At 46.7% G+C, this 21,127-nt stretch overlaps 1 protein-coding gene across 12 annotated transcripts in view; it reads right to left on the reverse strand.

Moving 5' to 3' along the window:
* The window catches only part of OSBPL9 (oxysterol binding protein like 9), a 1,355,357-nt gene that overhangs the window by 914,687 nt on the left and 419,543 nt on the right, over nucleotides 1-21,127 (reverse strand). Inside the window, exon 1 of one of the 12 annotated variants that reach the window (XM_085602641.1) lies at nucleotides 15,013-15,197. The exons of 9 other annotated variants lie outside the window; for them this stretch is intronic. In XM_085602641.1, the coding sequence (XP_085458767.1) occupies nucleotides 15,013-15,036 (24 nt within the window). In that variant the 5' untranslated portion in view covers nucleotides 15,037-15,197. Of the gene's footprint in view, nucleotides 1-15,012; nucleotides 15,198-21,127 lie in introns of those variants that run through there. 2 more of the 12 variants (XM_085602643.1, XM_085602642.1) reach the window with 2 other exon arrangements.

The following is a 21,127-nucleotide window of genomic DNA, read 5'->3' on the forward strand; positions in this document are numbered from 1 at the left end:
TATACAGGCCCAAGTCAATGAACAACATGTTGGCGTAGAACCAACTGCAGACAAGGAAGAAACCAGACAGAGTCTGAGACCTGAGGAATGACCAAGGACGGAGCACTTCCTAGCACCAAAGAGTAAAGATTAGACTGCCTCTGAACGTACCCTGTGTGTGGCAATATACAGTGCCAGAACTGGATTCGGAAAAGAAACACTCTGAAGTGGAACAGAACAACATGCCCACAAGAGACAGACACTGCCTTTCAGTGAAGACGGCCAACACAGGCAAAATAGTGGAAACACAGTGAAACTCTGGAAAAGACAGCCAGGCAAGAAAAGGAGTATACATGAGCACGCAAGGGAGAGCCAGAAGTCGCGCAACCCCAACCATATTCTGGAGGGTTCTGCATCCTCCGAGGCAGGAGGGAACTATGGATGTAAAGTATGAACATTTAAACTCAGAAGAGAGCTACGCTACCCTTGTGGGATTGTCCAGAGGAAAATGTCCTACAACAGCAGGTGGATCGTAAAGAAGCAAAAAACATATCACTATAAGTCTTTAGCAGGAACTATAGTGAAACTCCCTACATAGGCGATAGATAACAACCCTAGGAAGACCTCGCCGGATCCGCAGTAAGGACCTGCACCACCCAGGAAGAAAATTTCCTGGAGCATCGTATTCACACCACCCAGGAGGACACTTCCTGTGGCAAATTAGAATGGCTATACAATAACCAACAAATACCCCACATAAGGTATGCTACATCCCTATAAAATGCGAGTGGAGGGCTCTTGAGACTAGCTCCTATACAGAGGAATTGAAAACAAATGACAGAAACAGCTGCGTAGCTGTACAGTCCATCTGGGAAATAACAGTTTGAACTCAGAGACTGACACCAGAGAAAAGCAGTAGCAATACTGCAACCAATGCAAACAAAACGAGAAGTCCACAACAAGGGACTACAAGAACGTCATTCACTGGAAACCAGACACGAGAGACGCTGAACCGCTGAGTCAGCATGACTGTCAAAAAGATGGGCCCCAACAAAGGGCAAGTCCCGAAGAAGCTCCTGAACATGGTCAGGAAAACTGCCATCACGCAGCCAAGCATGGCGACGCAGAGCAACTGACCTGGCCATCGCCCAACCCACAGAATCAGTTGTGTCCATGGCTTAACGAATTCAAAATGTTGCCAGCTCATGACCATCTTGGAGTATCCGAGTCAAGTCAGCCCGAGGGCCTTCCGGAAGGGAGGGAAGGAGGTGCTCAACGAGTCCCAAAGGGCGAAAGTACCCGGTGCAAACACGCAGGACATGATCAAGGACCGAGACCCAAGCTCGTGGACGCAAACATTTGCCAGCCACATGTCTCCAACCATCGAGATTCCCTAGTGGGTGGAAGCATCGGTGGGTAGGACCAAGGCCGCAAAGATGAGGCTGTCTGGACAACTAGCCCTTGAGCTTTAGGGTATAGGGACAAACAGACTAAGTCATCTGGAGCCAGGCGGTGATGGTGTGCGATAGCACATTTCCACCGGGTCCCCCGAGGAGGGCCTTGCCCAGGTCCCTAGAATAATGCCGTACAACGACTCACCAAAAGGTAGCAAGGGCTCGACATCCGCGTTGCCCTGGAGGAGCAGATCCAACAAGGGATCGGAGGGCAGAGAGATAGAAGGAGGCTGCAACTGTAAAATGTTAGCAGCTTTGCAAATGATTGTTGCAAACGCAACACTAGCCTCCGTCGCTATTCTAGGGGGTGACTGCAAATCATAGTTATGGGACGGTTGCAGGCTAACAGGTCCACCAAAAACCAAAGGCCCTTCAGCCGAGGATGACCAAGGACCTGCAATTGCTCCACATCAACACGTTCTGAAGATCGCACAAGCAATGCTGGGGGGGAGGGGTGAACCCCCAGGGGCCTCATCTTCCATTTGAAAAGGAGTAGGAAATTACATCTCTGGCATTAAACGATGTTGAGGTGGTGCCGCAGCGATACCAACGAATGTTGAAAGAGGCTCCATTGACCGGCGTCCAGACTGCGTCAACTCAATATCCACCGCAATGGGAGATTGCGGTGTAGGACAGCGTCGGCTCGAAGACACGTCCTCTGCGGCGGACACATCAGACGTCATCCCAGGGAGCCTCACGGGGCTGTCCCCTGACGCTGGAGGTGGACTGTGGCTTGACGTTTGTATGGGAGGCCCCACCAACGTCGCCGCAACTCAGGAGCCAGAGTCAAGGTACTTGATTGGCTCTGAGGGCAATCCCGCCAGCGGGTTCCCAATATGAGTCCCTACCACCTCTGTGGGGCCCGAAGGCACGCCAGGGAGAGGGGTCGGCCCAAAGATGGCATGCAAAGCCTGGTAATAGGCTTCCATCTGAGCTCTAGTCGCTCCAACACCAGGAAATGGTGGGAAAATGGGGGTTGACTGCTGAGAGGCAGTGGCCAGTAAAGACCTGGAACCACGGGCCCCGACGTCACGACCACATGAGGCCGATGGCCTTCGTGACGTCCTCTTGTGATTACCTGAGGAAGGCGGGCAACGTCCTCGGGAATGACCTTGTGACCTGTCCCGAACAGGAGCATCAGGTCGAGTAGGAGACTGACGACGCTCGGACTCCTAACGAGACATCCGGGTGGACAACAATTTCATCCTATGTTCCCATAGGGACTTCGTCTTCAGCCGCCGACAGGCGTCGCACTCCTTGGAGTCGTGGTGCTCGCCCAAGCACCACATACAAATCACGAGTAAATCCGTTGCCACATCTTGTCGCGTACAGGTGTCACACGATTTAAAGCACGAAGGCATCGACGCACTCTTCCTGGATGCGAAAAGGCATCAGTAAGACCAAAAACCCAAACAGGCCAGAGGAACCGTCTCTCCTGGACCCGCGTTGCAGCATGGAAAAGAAGAAAACTGAAGTCAGCGTGCCGGGAGGGACTTATATGGCTCCACTGACATCATATCCGTGGACGGCAGAGCGGAGCTATGCGACGCCGTCCCCCAGGACGCAGAGGTACTGCTCAAAAATCTCGAGATCCAGACTGGCACCTGGAGGATATTCTAAGTTAAGGAATATGCATTTAAATGTCTCTATGAGATACTACTGGCAGGGAATTTTACGCTGGGAACCTATAACTTGGGGGTCAAAGTAAGGAAATGATTGTAGTCACGAGGAAGGAGCTTGAAAATCCGACAGTCGACTTATGCATTTATTGCAAACAAAAATCTGATGCGGAGAAATTGGCAACAAGGACAAATGTGAAAGCATATCTGTCCTACCTTACTTAATATCACAAAACCATTTTTGCCCACAAAAAAGTTTGACATATGGATGTTTGACAGACAGTGCTTGCAACCCACTCATGCAGCCAACTGACATTGTTAAAAGAAAGGCTGTTTTCAGAGTCAAAAGACACAGAGGACAGCTGTGTATAGTTTCAAATGGGGAATATTCAATCATATGAAAACTAATTTAAGGTCCCACTGTGGCGTAACAAATGGTTTGGGTAGAAACATGTGGGTTAATCCCTTTAGAAAACGCATCACAACAGGTCACTTGAACAACTATGGTTGTTCTGGTAAACTTACAAAGCTGAAAAGGCTGACAAAGGCATTAATAGTGGCCACAGTGAGTCCTTGCTGGGCTAAATATAGCACAAAAAGCAACACAGCTGAAAATTTGGTCTGTACCAGTTCTATCTGAAGAGAAGTACACAAAAACAAGAGAGGAGGGACTGGGGCTTTTAAAAAGGGCCAGCAGTGTGCTGTTCCTAAGTGGGAATCAAGGTTTAACAGGTGGAGGGGAGTGCTCCTTTTAGAAGCAAGGGTCCTCACACACCCCAAGGGGTGTCATGTTTCATCATTGGGCCGGTGCTGCAATGCCCAACGGATCTCCCAAGGGGGGCCTCTTTGTCGAAGATCTTCTCTTTTTAGCTGATGTATGTTGCATGGATGAGAAGTGATGTGTGAGTAGAATGGGTGAAAGAAAGGCGTGTTAAACTTGACTAAAGGGATCTGGACAGGAAATAAAGTTTAAACTCTAGGGTCCCTTTGTCAAGTATAAAAACGTGATGCGAGCGCAGAATAGATGCAATGATCTATTTAGCTACAAAAGAAACAGGTAAGAAGGTCAATCATGCCTACTACAGACCATAGTGGATCATGGCCTGTGCATAATATGCCAAAAAAAGGAGACAAAGATCTGTCCTGTATCCTTTACATGGACCTGAGGAACATCTCTTTGGGGTAGACCTAGGTAGAGGGGAACAAAAGGTACAGAGATGACTTTAAAAACAAACGTTCTTATTCATATAGAAGCCCAGTTGGAGCATGGAACCAAGAGCACGAAGATCAGTTGGTGTATTAGAGATGTCGGCTAATCACAGGCAAACAGGTGTAGACGTCTTAGGTATACAGGTAAAGGTTGGCACAACCAACACAGGTGTCACTGTTTGTTATCGGCAAATAAATAAATAAATAAATACATATGAATAATCAAAATAAGTGGGCTAAACAATCAAGATTTCAATGGTAAGTCCAGTCTAGGCTGATCAATTATTCACCAGTGGAGTAAAGTTGCGTATTAAAATTGTGAGTTGCGTGGTAGCCAGAAAGCTGGGCTGGTAAGAAGAACAACCTCCCGGCGAGTATTCCCCATGGAATGCCCGGGGCGGCATACGTGCAAACCCCAAGGGGGTGGAAGGGCAGCGGGTGGAGAGAGTGAAACAGAGAGGAGGGGGAAGCAGAAACAAAGGGAACGGAGGGGGACGAGTGGGGGGGTTTAGTAGGTAAATGGGGAAAAAGAAGAAGGGGGAGGGGAAAGGGTGGAAGGGGGGAGAGAGAATAAGGGGACAAGGAGCAGGGCGGCTCCCTAACGGGTGAGCCTCAGTCACAGGGACAGGAGCCAAGGGGACAAAAACGTACTCATTTAAAATGTCAGGGGAGGCCACAATCGGACCGGGCAAGCTGTGGATGGCCTAGAAGCAGATCACATAGTGTTGGGAGGGGACTTAAACATGCCACACTGTCTGAGGGTTGACTCAACAAGTGCCCAACCCACTAATAAACCTCACGCCAGAGAAGCATTCTGCCACATAACAGATGTATACTCCAGGAATGTGGAATTCCTATAGCCCGATGCCCGGGACATACTGTTTGAGGTCATGGGCAACAAGTTTTCATGTGTATTTTGTCCTTGGGACAAGTAGGCCCAACCCCCTACAGCACAAACCCTTTGGCTGCCAGTTTACAGTACAACATTATGGATCAGGGAAAGGCATTGCCTGCAGTTAAGGTAATATATGTGTCCATGTGTTAATGCTGTTCAAACCTGTATTTATTGTTCATTAATGCAAAGCCTTTATTAGGGTGAGCTCTCAAAGTAAATGTTGTAAGCTCAGACTGCACTACTGACAGTGGTTAGAGTATAAAAATGAGCCTCACATTTGCAAAGTTTAACAATAGGAGTATATGTATACTGCTCCCATAATGCTCTCTGATTACATGCAAATATTTGCAGTAGCGTGAAAGCAAGTTTGATGATTATTTGCTTTCAAAATAAAATAAATGTTCACAAAAAAAATGCAAAAACATTTTGCTAAACTACTGAAAAAATGTAGGTACCATTTCTTTGCAGCATCATTTAGTAAAATGTGTTGATTCATGCTAGTATTTCCCCGAAAAAATAATAATAGAAAATACGTTTAACTAGTTTTAATAAGATTATGGGAAACAAAAATAAACAAGCATTGGTAAAGCCAGCAATCTGAAATTTTTGGTCAGCCTTTTGGTTTTGTCAATGCGTAATTTGTTTTGGCATGGTTTTTGTAAAACATTATTAGTGTGGGAGCTGCTGGGCCCTTGCCATTCTAACAAACATTGGCAAAAGCAAAAATTGTGTTGGTCTCAAAAAGCACACATTGCATAGTAGTTCCTGGCACTGAACAATACGACTGTATCGATATTCTCCTTGTGAAAGAACAGAATGCTGTCACTCCCAGTGAAGCTAGCCAATAGACCGAAAGAGAGAGACAAAATTTTAATACACACAAAAGGTCATGGTTAACGCCAGACCTAATTAGGGTCCCAATTACTAAATAAAGTGCACCCATGTCCTTGGATTAAGTGCAGATGTACCACTTTCATGAATTCACAAGACTTTACAGAAGTAGGCCAAGAAATAGTACTCCTATGAAATATTTGTGAACTGCATTTTAGCATGATCAAAAATGCAGGTGTAGATTTGCTTACGTAAAAATCTGAGTGTTTGCAAGTTCACTTTACCTCTAACCACTTATTTCGCAATCCTTGAAGAAGTTTTAGGTCTGCCATTGTCAGGAGTAAATATCAAACCTTTCTCCGTATGGGAAAAGATTAGAGAAGAGTTGGTAAAAACTCTTAAAACATGCAAGTTAGTAGATTTGCACAGACTCAGAAGGGCCTTCCAACCCTGGAACTACCGCTTACCATTACCTTCAGCCCCAGTATGTAGATCTGCGGAAACGTGGCAACATAAGGGAATTGCTGGTATTCAAACCCTATTATGAAGAAGCCCTGGCATAAACAGAGAGGCTATTTCAGAGCTCTTATATAATGAGATTGCTGTCATAATTTGTCGCCGCATTACATTACACAAAAGGGGCAACTGGATTTTGTTACAGGACAAGTAGATTTATGAAGAAGCCTGCCCCATGGACAAGTAGATATTTTATTAAATTCCACACCACTGATACACGTTAGTAAATATCGGGCGAGCGCACCACCAACATACACCCAGACAAACGTTTTAACTGTCCACCCCACTCTGTCTGGACCCGACTAGATTACTGGTTCCTATCCAGGAGTGCGGCCCTGTGGGTTACCAACGTCGCTGTACTCCCCAGTACAGTGTCGGATCACAGCCCCGTTATGCTCACAAATGAAATCACATACGGATGCCCAGCTGCCTTTAGCTGGCGATTTCACTGGGACACCCTGCAAGACCCTGTGTTTCGAGCCCAGCTACTGACAACTATTACTGAATATTTCACACTTAACACCGGCACGGTATCTATCCAAGCCACTCTCTGGGAAGCCTTCAAGGTGTATATTCGAGGAGTGTGTAATTCGAAACACACCGGAGTTCTATGGGACATCCGTAAACAGCTGAGGTGCGTTGAGACCGAACTGCGGAAGCTGGACGAGAACACCACAGATACAGGGGCAACCCAGCTGAAACAAGGCACGGATCTATTAGCTGAATTCAGAGATCTAGCCAACCGTGAGATCTTATATATGGGTATATACGCGTACGCTGGCGCACCTACTGCGCTCATACCGCCAACAAGACTACATAGCGGAACTGTGCTCTGATGACGGCACGGTCACGAGCGGGGGGAAAAACATTCTGCACGAGTTTACACACTACTACCAGACATAAGGAGTTTCCGACTGAGCCCATCACGCTGGAAGAAGTCAATCAAGCTAGCTCAGCCCTTCGCCCTCGATGGCTCCAAGGTGCCAGGACTAGATGGGCTGACAGGTGCCTTTTGTAAACCTTATAAGTTACAGTAGGCTCTGCAACTCTTAGCGGTTTACAATGAAGCAAGGGATAGGGATGAATTGACACCTTCGCTCCGTGAAGCAGTACGGACTGTAATATTAAAACCAGGTAAAAAAAACAGTCGCTGCGCATAATATCGTCTTTTATCTTTATTTAACCTGGACAATAAAAGGTTTGCTAAAATCTTAGCCACCAGGCTCTCGTTGCTGCTGGAGCAAATTATCTCACCGGTGCAGTCCGGATTCGTGCCCCACCGGTCGACCTCACTAAACCTCCGTACTATATTTTCTGCATTAAACAAGGTTTCACCCACAACACCTGCCGAAGTGGCCTTATTAGAGGCCAAAAGGCATTTGACTCTCTAGAGTGGCCTTTTCTCTATGCTGTACTGTGTAAATTGGGAATTCCCTACCCATTCCTGGCCCTGTTATACACTGGCCCCGTGGCCCGCCTATGGATAAATGGGGCACTCACAGACATTTGTCCTATCTTTCGAGGCACCCGACAGGGATGCCCTCTGTTCCCCCTTTCTCTTTATAGCGGCAATGGACCTATTCATCTGTATATTGCAGGAAGGAAAATCACGCACATCGGGGGCAGCAGTTGACTTACGACTCTATTACTCTCTTTATATGCAGACGATATACTACTCTTTGTTCGGAATCCGCTAGACAAAATCCCCCCCCATTGATACAAGAAATAGTACGATATGGTGCACTATCAGGACTCCGGGTTAACTGGAATAAGTCAGCACTCCTCCCACTGATAGACTTTGCCCGGCCACTAACTCCTGACCTCCCTCCTTGATGGGCCACAGAAGGCACAAAATACTTTGGTGTATACATACACAGGGACAGGGATTAGATCCTGCAGCAAAACTACGGCCCTGCCGTAGCCTCCCTCACGACACAAGTAGAGCAACATACATCTGCTAAAAAGAGAAGATCTCCAGCAAAGAGCCCCCTCGAGGGGCCCGTTGGGCATTGCTGTACCACCCCAACGAGGAGCTGCCCGATGATGAAGCATGACACCCCTCAGGTTGTGTGAAGGCTCTTGCACCTAAAAGGAGCACTCACGTCCACCTGTTAGACCTAGCTTTCCACTTAGGAACAGCACACTCTGTGTTTACACGACGAGAAGTAAACCAAGCCACAACCTTCTCCCAGTGTCCAGCAAAGACTTTTTGTGGATGGCTGTCAACATAACATCCACCATCTCAGGAGGGAGGATGAATGCAGTCAGATGTTGCCACTCAATCTCCACACATAGAGGTGGAGGTTTGGCAGACCTAGGTGGAGGATCCTGTAGTGCTGCTGCAACTGCAGAATCTCTTTAAGCAAGAGCCTGATCAGGTATGAGATGCTCATGCCCAGGAGTACTGGGTACCACACTTTCTTGGCCCAATCCGGAGCCACGAAGTTGACTTGGGTCTGATCGTTTCTCACCTTCTTTATCTGGGCAGGTGAGACAGAGTCTGAAAGGCATACAGGAGCCCCAAGCTCCACTCTAAGAGGAAGGCATCTCCAAAAGAGGGTCGCCTTGGGAACTCCAATATACAAAAGCTTAAACAATATACATTCTTGGTGGTGCCAAAAAGATCGAACCAGGGTTTTCCTCATAGTTGAAAAATATCCTGTGCCACCTCAGGGTGTAATTGCCACACAAGAATCACTAGACAATGTTGGATTAGCTTGCCCACCTTGATGTTTAAAGATCTTGACAGGTGGTTGACTACCAGGACGATGCCCTGAGGACTCATTTTCAGAGGCGCAGAGCATCCTGGCACAGGACACTATTCTGGCCTGTTTATTGAAGTCCCACATGGCGGTGGTGTGGTCCATTAGAACCTAAACCAGTCTCCCATTGATGGCTAGGAGGAAAGCCTTTAGTGCTAAGTGAAACTCCTTTAAATCCAACAGACTGTTGCGGAGGCAGGTCTCCATTGAAGACCAGAGTCCTCGGATCTCCACCTCCACGAGATGATCTTGATGACCTCACCAACCCAGCAACGATACATCAATCACAACCTTCAAGTACAGGTGAGGTAAGAAGAGGGGTCTGCTATCTATCTGATTGCAGTCTAGCAGCTAACAGAAACCCAAAAGGAATCTACAGGTTACCTTGGTGATGAGCCCAATGAAACTTAAGATCCCACTACCGAGCCTGTGTGTGACATTTGGTATGTTAAACAAGCTGGATAAGATAGCCACCAAGGCTTTGAGCCACCTTTACTGAAATTCAAAAAGAGTCTGAAACATCGGGATCACAGCCTGAATGATCAGGATTTTCAGAGCTGGTGGAAAGGCTCGAAAGAGCACCGTATCCAGAACCACTCCACTGAACAGAAACCCCTTGGAAGGAGTCAATGGTGACTTCTGCACATTGATGGAGAACCTCAAAGATGTGAGGAGGTTCGCAACACCTGGCGGTGGTCTACAGCGGGCCTACCTGAAGCAGTCAGTCAAAGTATGGAAATACTGACATTAGAACCGCTGAAGATGTGCTACGACCACTACCATCACTTTCATGAACACCTGGATTCCCTAGTAAGGTCAAAAGAAAGCACAAATAAACTGAAAAAGCTTGTGACCCACCTTGAAGCACAGGTAACACCTGTGGGACTGTAGGACGGGATATGAAAATAGGTGCCTCGCAAAACAAGTGCTACCATCCAGTCACCTGGATCTAGGACAAACAGAAACTGGACCCGTGTGACCATACATGCTGATGCAATCTACAAATGCACCAACGAAAGAGGGTCCTACGTCACAAAAGAGCCTACCTTTTGTCGACCAGGCCCCACTAATGAGAATGCTTATAGTAACCCTGTTTGACTCCCACAACTTTGACTCAGGAGCATACTTAGAAAGGGCACAGGTAACGAAGCTCAAACGTGCGCAGGTGGAAGCATTGGAGAAACCTATTTACTTGGCAGAGGTAATTTGCACAATAGCGCACTTACAACCCCTGAAAGCTCCCAAGCCATTTTGTCACACCTTGGCTCCTATATTCACTACACTATTCAACTCCTTTGCGGAGGCGGGGACACTCACGCATTCTATGCTCGAAGCATCCATTACAGTCTTGCCCAAACCTGGTAAGGCCTCTCGCCTATGCAGTTTGCATAGACATATTTCTTTACATAACATAGACGCACACATCTTCACTATCATCCTTGCCTCCAGGCTCAACCTATACATGATATATCTAATGGACCCCAACCAGGCAGGCTTTATACCTAATTGGGCGTGTGGAGAGAACACCAAACTTATTCTACATGTCATAGATAATGTCCAGAGATCTCAAAGGGAAGCTTTCTTGCTTGTGGTAGACACCGAAAAAGCATCTGACCTACTCCGTTGGTCTTACCTTCTTGCCACTTTTAGCACTTCGGCCACGGGAGCGGTTTTGTGGCAGGGGATTTCGCTGGTACAATGCCTCTAGATCTATGGTGCAGGTGAACAGTTACCTCCCATTCCTTCGCCATACATCAGGGGACTCGACAGGGCTGCCCTATATCCCCACTCCTTTTTGTGCTGTATATGGAGCCCATGGTACAACACATCAGATCTAACCCTCAAATCACAAGTGTGTGCTTTGGTGATGACACCAATATCCTCAGCGTGAATGCAGACATGATAGTGGCCCTAGAGGACCTCATGATGTCCGTACCAGCGCTGATCCGGGAATTGCAGCTTAATGAGGAGGTCTCCAGGTCCAGTGTTAATCTTTCTAAATCCCAAATATTAAATCTCACGGTATCTGCAACACATTAGGATCAGTTGCAGGCCCGGTACCTGATCGTATACTCCACAGACCCTCTCCCCTACCTTGGAATTCGACTCATGAAAAGTGAGGGCAGACATCAGTAAATGTCAGTACCTTCGGCTCTCTTAGTTAAGACGTGATGTTGCGATTAAAATTATCACTCTACCAAAAATTGTATTAACATTTCAAGCTCTTCCCTTAGCACCATTCAGAAACACGCTGACACTCCTGCAAAAAGAGATTGATAATTTCATATGGGGCGGGAAACGCCATTGCATGGCACAGAACTTTGCATACTACCCCACATCCAAAGGAGGATTGGGAGTGCCCAATAGCACACAATATTTTCAAGCCTCACAGCTTCATTTTCTTGTATAGTGGGGTGATCAACTTCTGAGAGACACTGGCGTTTTATTGATCAAGTCATAGCAGGCTCTCATATATTGAAGATACCTATGCTTCCCAGACCAGGCAGGGCTTGGGGTTTGTATTCCTACCCTATCACACAAGCCACACTCATGATGTCGGGCAAGGTAGTGGTCTGAAAGGGTCTAACAACGTTTCACTCACCAATGGACCCCTCTTTATTAAAACAGACTTCCATCTATCCATCCATCTCAGGGGGGACCATTTTAAGAACTGGCAATCAGCGGGTGCAAGCGAATAGGTGACCTCTTTGACAAATCTGGGATTATTCCTTTTGATATGCTAAAGAAGAATTTTAATCTAGCAGAGGCTGACCACTTGCAATAGCTACAAGTCGCTACTGGGTGATGCATTCATCTGTTAAGCCGCATGGCATCTACGTGTTAATGCCATTTGAGAAGTGGCTGTTATTGAAGGATAAAGATTAAAGCCTTATCTTCGAGTTGTACTCACTCTTAGGACATCTCCCGTCCCGGCCCAGGCGCACCGGTCTGGAGCACTGGGAAGCGGAAGTAGGGATAGCCCTTTCACACTAGATTGGGAGGCTATATTCTATAGTGCACACCATACTGCAAGTAACATTGCGAGCCCCGACACAGCCCTCCAGATAGTTGCATACTGGTTTTGGACACCTGTCAGAATACAGAAAAGGCGTCCAGAGAACTGTAAGAAGTTCTGGAGGGGGAATGGAGGCACTAGAACTCTGGTGCATCTGCTATGTAATTGCTGCAAACTAACTCGGTTCTGAAGGGAAGATCCTTGACAACATAGACTTTATTGTCAACATGCAAATTCCCTGCTTTCCAGTGTCTATCTCCCTCGGGCTGCCTAATCCCCTCACATACCCCTTGAAGTCGCTGAGGGGCAAACAAATAGCCCTAACACTAAGAGCAGCACACCAGACTATTCTCTCTCTCTGGGGATCAGAGAGCATTTTGAGACTATACGTCCTGGCTCCAGAGGATTCTACATTTTCTGGGCATGGAGCGGCTGACACTGACGGTAGAGCACAGGTTGGAGGCCTATCAAGAGCGGTGGGCTCCTTTATATAATTAGTATAACTAGAATTCAAAGAGTTGACTTGTCCCACATACCTACAACTGTTGCATTTGATTACCTCCCCCAAAAGAGATACGGTAACTGATGCAGAAGGAGGCTGGGCCGTGTTCGATAATGCATAGGGCAGGAATGGGGCCTGTTATTAGGGAGGTAAAATTATCACACTGGAGAGAATATTGCTAGGGCGGAGGGTTAGGAGGCGGGGAAAGTACGTCTTGCTTTTGGGGGTTGGGGATCAGGGGGCGGTTTGTTAAGCGTATGTTTGTGAGCAGAATCTGGGTTGTAGGCGATATGGCAGAATATTCTTTCCACAGCTAGGTTTACAGTCACAGTGTGCCATTTGGCTAAAAAAGCTAAACTGCACCCTCCTCACCATAACATCCCATGCTCCCTCCTTTTAGGTTCCCCTTTACTGGTTACTGTCAACACATTATTGCCGTCGTTCAGTGAGTCACTAGACCTTTGAGGGAAGACTACTTCACATACAAGGCTCTTTTCTCATCCCTCTGTCTTGTTGCCTTATTCTCTTCCCTTTTTCAATCTTGCTCTTTACATAAGCTATCTGAAACACAAAGTTAAAAGCAACCAATTCCGAAAAGCAACTACCCAAAATACCTGTAGTTTATAAATTACTATGTGCAAGAACTATAGCTACAAGGAATCAAGGGTGACTTCATTTATAATGTTGAATTAATATTCAATTGTCCGAGCCAGAATAACCAAATTGAAAATTAAACGATGGCTTTAACAGAAATAAGTTTTCAGTGCACATATTTTATTTATATTCATGTAAGTAAAAAAGTTTTACAAGTAATGCAGTTGGATTCCCAATCAAAAAATGTTTAACTTCAAATTATCAATACTGGGATAACTTTAAGTTTGCCCCGCATTATCATGAATTCATTGACATGTCTACAAAGGTACAATTGGTGAAACTTTGGATAATTATGACTGACCAGTGGCAGAAAAAAACTTTTGTGGTAGAGACGGCCACTAACTAGAGCACTGATTAGTCAATTCAATTAGGAGAGCTGGCCTTGAAAACTCATATGAAAACCTTCTCCTAAATCACAAAGCTATTGTTCACCTTGGTACCGCTTCATGTCTCTGAAGCCATAGGTTGTTTGCTTACAGTTTCTGTTTGGATCACTTTTCTAGCTGGTCAATCTGACCTTTAAATGTGGCTCATAGCGGATTTCGAGTGCACTGATACGACCCCATTAAGGCTCCACTTGCTGATCAACGCTTTTCAGACCATTCAATAAGACTGCATTTGCATCCCATCCATCAGAACGCCCTTCTTGGTGCGCTCAGTCTGCTTCCTTCTCATGCCTTTCAATGCACGCATATAGTTTAAGCCCAGTGCCTTGCAACTTCCCAAGGTAGAGTGCCTTGTTACAAACGCAGTATGCTGAGGACTGCTTACGTGCTCATGGTTATGCACCTTTTAAAAAACACTGAAAAACTCACTGCAATTGAATGAGGTGCTAATTATTCATTTGTATCTACCATGTGCACTTTCTGCAGAAGATTTTTTTTTACATATTTGCTAACAAAATGTTGAAATAGGCCACAATTCTAAACATATAAACTCAAAAAAGCCTTCCTCTCCAATACCTCAAGGAGAAAATGCACCCAGGACCGCAAGTCAAGTTAAAGTACTGGTCCGAACCCCTCAATAGTCTCCATTTCCAAAGGCCTATCTTATGACCTGGCCCTCTAGTATGTGAACTTCTCTACCACAAGGAAGGATCAACTTTAAGCCAAAGGTATCTAGCAAAAATCATATATGTAGAAATCTTTGTTCTTATTTACATAAGACACGAGAATGTTTGCCCAGGAAATACCCTCACTGAATACTCATATTTTAACAGTTTACAGATTTCAGTCATTACTCTCAGAACGCACAACGCTCTTTCTACAAATTACTATTCGGCACAAATAAGCTGAACAGAAACGCCTTCATTTTCAAAAAGAGACATAGTGATCAGACACGCTGTCGCTTTTTAAATAAGCACCAGTGCGCATAACCAGGGTATTTTCTAGGCATAGGCGTAGAACAAATCAAACATAAGAGAGCGGAAAATAAATTTAAACTAACGGGCATTCTCCAATATAAATTGTAGCGCTTCATTCTCACATTAAAACAGATCGCTTTACTGAGTCCCACTGACACAGTCGGACCTACTATTAAAGAAACGATTTACTTGTGATCGCTGATTTTACTTACACTGCTAAATCTTCTCACAGACATGTTCGTGGGCCAGCTCTCGAGGTGAAAGACATGCTTGGCCTCAAGATAATCACCGTGCAGCAGAATGACTACGCTTCCTTAAAACAGCAGAAAGAGATCTCTACTTACAGCGAACCACTGTCAAACTGCACTTCCTCAGTCTGGGTACAGACTTCAACCTCACTTCCCCCTGCAGCTCTGATTTGCTGCGCAACCCTCACACACATAAAAGGTTGCATGTGATAGGCTGCCTGGCCGTCACATGTTTTCACGAACAATGTCGACATGTTCCTGGGCTGATCCTCTGCCAGCTTGAATTTACATCAGGCGCTTAGTTTCACTGTTACCTTGAACATTCCAATTAAGATGAAAAGCAATTATGTGAACAGCGGAGCTGCAGGTTCAACTAATTGGTTTACCTTTTTAACTCCTCATGTTTACAAGAGTGAATTAAAATTAATTTGCCTTCCCAGGGATAGTTTCCTTGGTTCCGCTATTACTGATAATTATAAAAGGTGGAATAATACCGTTTTTGTTGTCAATGACCCTCAAAGGAAAAGCTTTATTTTCGGCGCCTGCGTTTGGCATGCTAGCCTGTATTTTTGACCAGCAAAACGTTTTTTTTCTATCGGGTTAAGTAGTTTAAAAACCCCTACGAGAGTCACGAGAGGATGATACAGTGCTTGTGAATCAGACACGTCAGGCGATCCTTTCAATACGCAAGGCGACATTTAAGGAAGTGGCAGGGAAAATAAAAGGCTGATTTGTCCTGTAGGGTACTGGCCATACCCCATTCTGCTCCCCCCCCCCCCCCCCCCCAAAAAGGCCCATGCCAAAAATATACTCCACTGTGTGGTATAGCAACAACTCGAGCATTTTTCATTACACATCAGTTTCATCCTTCAGCTCGACTAGAGAATAACTTCATTTGTACTGGTCTCCAGCCACTGGAAAGCCTGTACTTCCCCATCAAATTTGCTTGTTCCTGCAAAGTGGTGCAATAACTTATGTTATGTTACAAGTTGCATAGCAGTGTCAGATGTGACAAGAACATCATGGAAATGTTTTTTATTTATTTATTTAAACTATTTTTATTTATTGTTTTATAAATCAGCCAAACCATCAGCAGGTCGTCTCATATATCACAAATGTGACAGCATGATCAGTAATCGTCATTGGCAGGAATACAGATTTCACAAACTAGCGGTTCTTCTTCGTATGTCCCTCCCCGCCTCACCTTCTCAGCGTTAGACATGTCCCGTTCACCTCATCTATTCGTAGAACCCAAGGTATTGTGCCCAACCTTTGTGCGCCTCTGTGTGCTAGGTTGTGTCGTGCCCATTTCCTCCTCTACCATCTCAAGATTGTAATATCTTAGCTATGGCTGCCAGACTTTCCTGAACTTCTTAGGACACCCTCTGGCTGTATATACTGTTTTCTCAGCCCCCATGTACAGGTCAATACTGGCCCGCCATTCGGTCATGGTGGGCAGGTCCGCTCTTCCCCAATACTTGGCTATGTCTCATTTTGCAACTATGAGTCCTAGATTGCTCAGTAAGAGTTTGTATCTGGGGATGTCAATATCCGTGTGAATGCCTAGGAGAATGTATTTTGGATCCATTGGAATCTGTGTTTACAGTACATTGTTGAATTATTTTACTATTCGTGACCAATATCTGTGTATTAACTGACATTTCCACACGGTATGTATATAGGAGCCTCGGTCTGTTTTACAGCGCCCTCACTCTGGTGCCTCTACCCTGCACTCCGTCATAATATACCCTATGCAAAACTTTTAACTGTATTAGCTACAGCCTAAGCTCAATTGCTACCTCTCTGGGGTGCATCACTGATGTTTGGCAGTCAATGCCTTCCAGGGTACCTGTGGTTTCCTCCCATTTGCTTCTAAGTGTTAGTAGTTTATCTGGAATATTATTTGTTAGGGTTTTGTACGTCCAGGAGGCTGCCTTTGCGGGTATCTCTTCTTGTAGCAGTTAGCCTTCTAGCGGTGCATATTTGGGGATGTCTGTAATTTTGAGTTTTTGCTTTCTCCAAGCGTGTTGGGGTTGAATGTATTTGTAATGTTGTTTGTTTGACAGACTGTATTCGGCTTGGAGATTTGCTAAGGTAATCAATTCTCCTTTCTTTATTATGTCCCCTAGCGTTGTGATCCTGATTGTGTCCCAGCCTTTAATACCCCGCAGTTTAGCTAATTCTGACAGTCGCTTACCCTTCCACAGTGGTGTGGACCTAGTTAATCTTTTCTCCCATTTCATCTGTCATTCCGACTCTTTCCAGGCTTGAATCACCCTCTGCGTTGCGGGCAGCAAGCCCTGCGTTCCAGAACTTCTATATATTTAGTGCAAGGAGCAGTGCTTTCGGAATTGGAGCCTCTCCAGGGCATACATAGGGTGGTTGAAGAAGAGTAGGATCTGCTTCTTATAGTTACCCCCACTTGTTGCTGATGTTTCACTGTTTTCGAATTAGTCTGACTGGGATCCTGCTATTCAGGACCCCAGTCTATCTGCTTTCTCCTCTAAATTGATTGCATGTACTTTAGGTACACTCCAGATTGGATTCTGGGGTACCCTAATAAGTCCCTAGTATATGGTATACTATATATCCAGGGCATAGGTACCCCAGAGGCCTCTCAGGGGCTACAGCATGTATTATGCCACCCCTGGGAGACCATTCAAAATGACACCACAGGTCTGCTACAGCAGCCTGTGTAAGGTGGTGCATGCACCCCTTATGTAGATATAGGTTCACTATACCTATCCTATATCACTGCACATATAAACCTATCAGTCACCCCTATGGCAGGTCTTATCAATACTGAACGCAGGGTGCTGGGTTTTATGTGAGAGGGTGCACCTGCATGAGCAGAGCCCCTCTGCAGCCTTCAGAACCTATATTCCATGGTTGTTTGTGATGCAGCCAACCATATATAGTTAAGTGCATTATAACCTTGCGGTAAATGCTAACTTTAAAAACGGCTGCATGGAAACATGTCGTGTTTGGTGTCAAACACCTTGGAATCATACCTCGACACCAGTAACTGGTGTGGGAGGTATCATTTCACCCTCCTAGAGGGAGAAATATGAGAACACCGGTACACCCGGTACCAGCTTTCTCGACCCTGGCATCACAAAATGGATGTTGCCAGCCACAGACACAAGTCTGCCCTCCTGCTGCTGGACGAAACTCCAGCAGGGGAAGGCTTGACAATAGGTTTCCTATCCCAGACAGGCTTTAGTGTATTGGCGTTGGGTGGGTGCACTCAGAGTGCTTTGATGTCTGCACTGGGGGCACATTTGGTGTCCCTGTGCATAGTCCAGCTCAAACCGGTTGCAGGGACTATTAGCCCCTGCTCTGGTGCGAAACTGGACAAAGAACAAGGGTGTAGCCACCCCTCTGTCCTGACCCTCCCATAGGTGGGTCCCCAGAGTTTGTCCCACCCCTTCCTTGGGTATAAAGTAGGAACCCCTGACTACAAGTCTTTAGATTTTACCTGGACTAAACTCTGCTACAGAAACCAAGTACTTAAACGATCTGCACGACGATGGATGACTGAAGAATCTCCCTTGGAGTAAAGGAGTTACTTCCCTGCAACACAGGCACCTGAAACGCATCTGACCACTTTGCATATCCGAAGCTCCTGAGGACTCCTAAGATTTCTGCAACACAGGAGGTGGGTTCCAGAGGTCTTTGAGGTTGATCTGTGCTCTCAGTAATTCTGAAGCCCAAATCCCTTGTGGGGACCGTGCAACCCGAACCCCTGTGTACAGAGTACATTTGCAGCAGCATATGCTTTTTGGCGACCCCTGAGGCTGTGCTTTGGGCTACTTGTAGTCCTGACCCAGAGCAGTATTTCCACTGAAGATTTCCGGCCTACACTCCACAAGTGTTCCGTGGGCTGGTATTTTGTGATTCAGTTCGAGGTCCCTTTGCGATTCCTGGTCCACCAACCTGTGGGTCCCTTTCAAGGTAACTTTGACTTTCTGTGGGCTTTCCTGGTTGCTCCAGACGTGCCCTGACTCTCCACAGCTTGGAGAGTCTCCAGGACCTTGCTGGTCCTCATCGAAGCATCTTTTCTCTGACCGCGTGGGTTGCAGTTGCCAAGGCTTGTTGGTGTTTGATCCGGACACTGACCTCCCCAGCACTCGACATCCTTCGTGGGACAGCTCACCTCCGGACTTTGGTCGTCGTCGACGTCTCCTGGTCCCCGTGGCTGTAGAGTCAAGCTTCACCTCTTCTCACCTGAAACACCCGACATCGGTGGGCATTCGTCTATCGTGCCCCTATCACTGTGAAGTGACCCAGACTCTGTCCCCTCTGCTTTCAGGTTCGTCTCAGCTCCGATCCAGGCTTGGATTACACCGGACGCTTCTCATCTTCCCGGCAGCAGCACTTCTTTGCATCACGCCATTGAAATCAACGAGCATTTCCGACACCACTTGACCCCTATGCATCCGGCTCCTCTGGGATAGGTAAAACGGGTACCTCGGAACTCTCGAGGATGCTGGCCTTAGAACCTTCTATGTTCCAAAGGGTTTGCTTAAAGTCCTCTCCTAAGTGTCCTTAATCTTTAAAATTCCAACGCGACTTTCCTATAGAGTTGTACGGAGCTCGCGCATGTGTTCACACACGGCACCCGTCCTCCGTGGGTCCCCCGCGTCACTACCTTGGGTGGTTCCTTGAGGTCCCAGCGATTCTATGTGCTCTAGGCACTGTGTCTAGTCAAATCAGGGTTGTTATACCACTTTCTTAGTATATGGTTTGGTCACCCCCTGGAGCCCACTGTGTATTGTGCTATTTACTGTCGTTCTAGTGATTTAATATTGTCTGCTTTGTTATCTAATCTCATAAAGAGGTTAGAAGAGAGTGTTTAGTAATAAATATATATATGTTATATATTCCATGTGTGGTTCTCCTTTTATTTGGTCATTCAGGATGTTATAATCTGGTAAACCAAGCTGCTTTACATTCCGTCGAGACTTCGCCTCAAGGCTGCTCTCCATAACTACCACTAGGATAGCTTTCAATAAAGGTTGTCTTTAATCTAATCATCAACAAGGGTTGTTTGGACTGGTGCAAGGTGCCCACTTTAACTAGTGGACGGCATATACCAGGCCAACTTCTCACTGTCACACCAGAGAAGGCAGAACTGGTTCTGGCTGGGCACAGTTACTCTCTGCCTAGGAGATCAAAGGATTTTTGGATATAAATATTGGGGCCCAGACCCCTGAACCTTAAAACTCTTTTGGATCGAGAAGACTGCCAAAAAGAAGAGCTGGAAAAGCTATGAGGAGGAACTACCACTTCGCTGTGTGCTTTGCTGTGTTGGCCTGTAGTGGCTGCTTCAGTCTTGAGCAGTGAAAGGACTGGACTGAACTTCCTGCAATCTACTTTAGTGAGTTTCTCCAAGGGCTTGGGGTAGAGCTTGCACCCTGTTCAATAAGTTTCAGTAACAGCAAAGACTTCAAGCTCTTCTGCACTCAGCACTGGGGACTGTGTATTTTGTGCTGCAACAGAGGAAAAAGCAACCAGACGCCGTCTACGCTGCTGACTCCGTGTCCTGAAGGCACTGCAGAGGGCACCCCCGCAATGCCGTACCGCGACCCTGGTCTCAACGACGCTGATGCCACCACTGATCCGCTGCGCGCACCGCACTCCACACCGCCTCGCTTCATGACGACACCCGACGCCGAAATCTACGCCGCTGCTTGCACCGTGGTTCGGGGGCACCGCTCGTAAAGTTATATGACGCACCGCCCTCATCCCGCACCGCAGCCTTGGCCTACCGACGCCATCGACTCCAGTTCGTCAGCCGACGACAGCGCTTCAGCCACGACGACGCTGCTGCTTGCACCCTGACCTGCCAGCACTGCGACGAGCACCACCTTCACCGCGCACCGCGACCCTGGTCTCACTGACGACACCATCTGACGCCGTCACCGAGCCGCTGCTCGCACGGCGACATGAGGGCACCGCACGCCGCACCGCTGTACTTCTCACCACAGCACCCGATGCCTGCCGACGGCAGCGCTCCTGACTTCAACAGAGGGGAGTTCGACCTGCAACGCGTGTTACTTCAAGGGCCCTGACGACT

This window comes from Triturus cristatus, chromosome 4_2 (genome assembly GCF_964204655.1).
Source record: "Triturus cristatus chromosome 4_2, aTriCri1.1, whole genome shotgun sequence".
Lineage (NCBI taxonomy): Eukaryota > Metazoa > Chordata > Amphibia > Caudata > Salamandridae > Triturus > Triturus cristatus.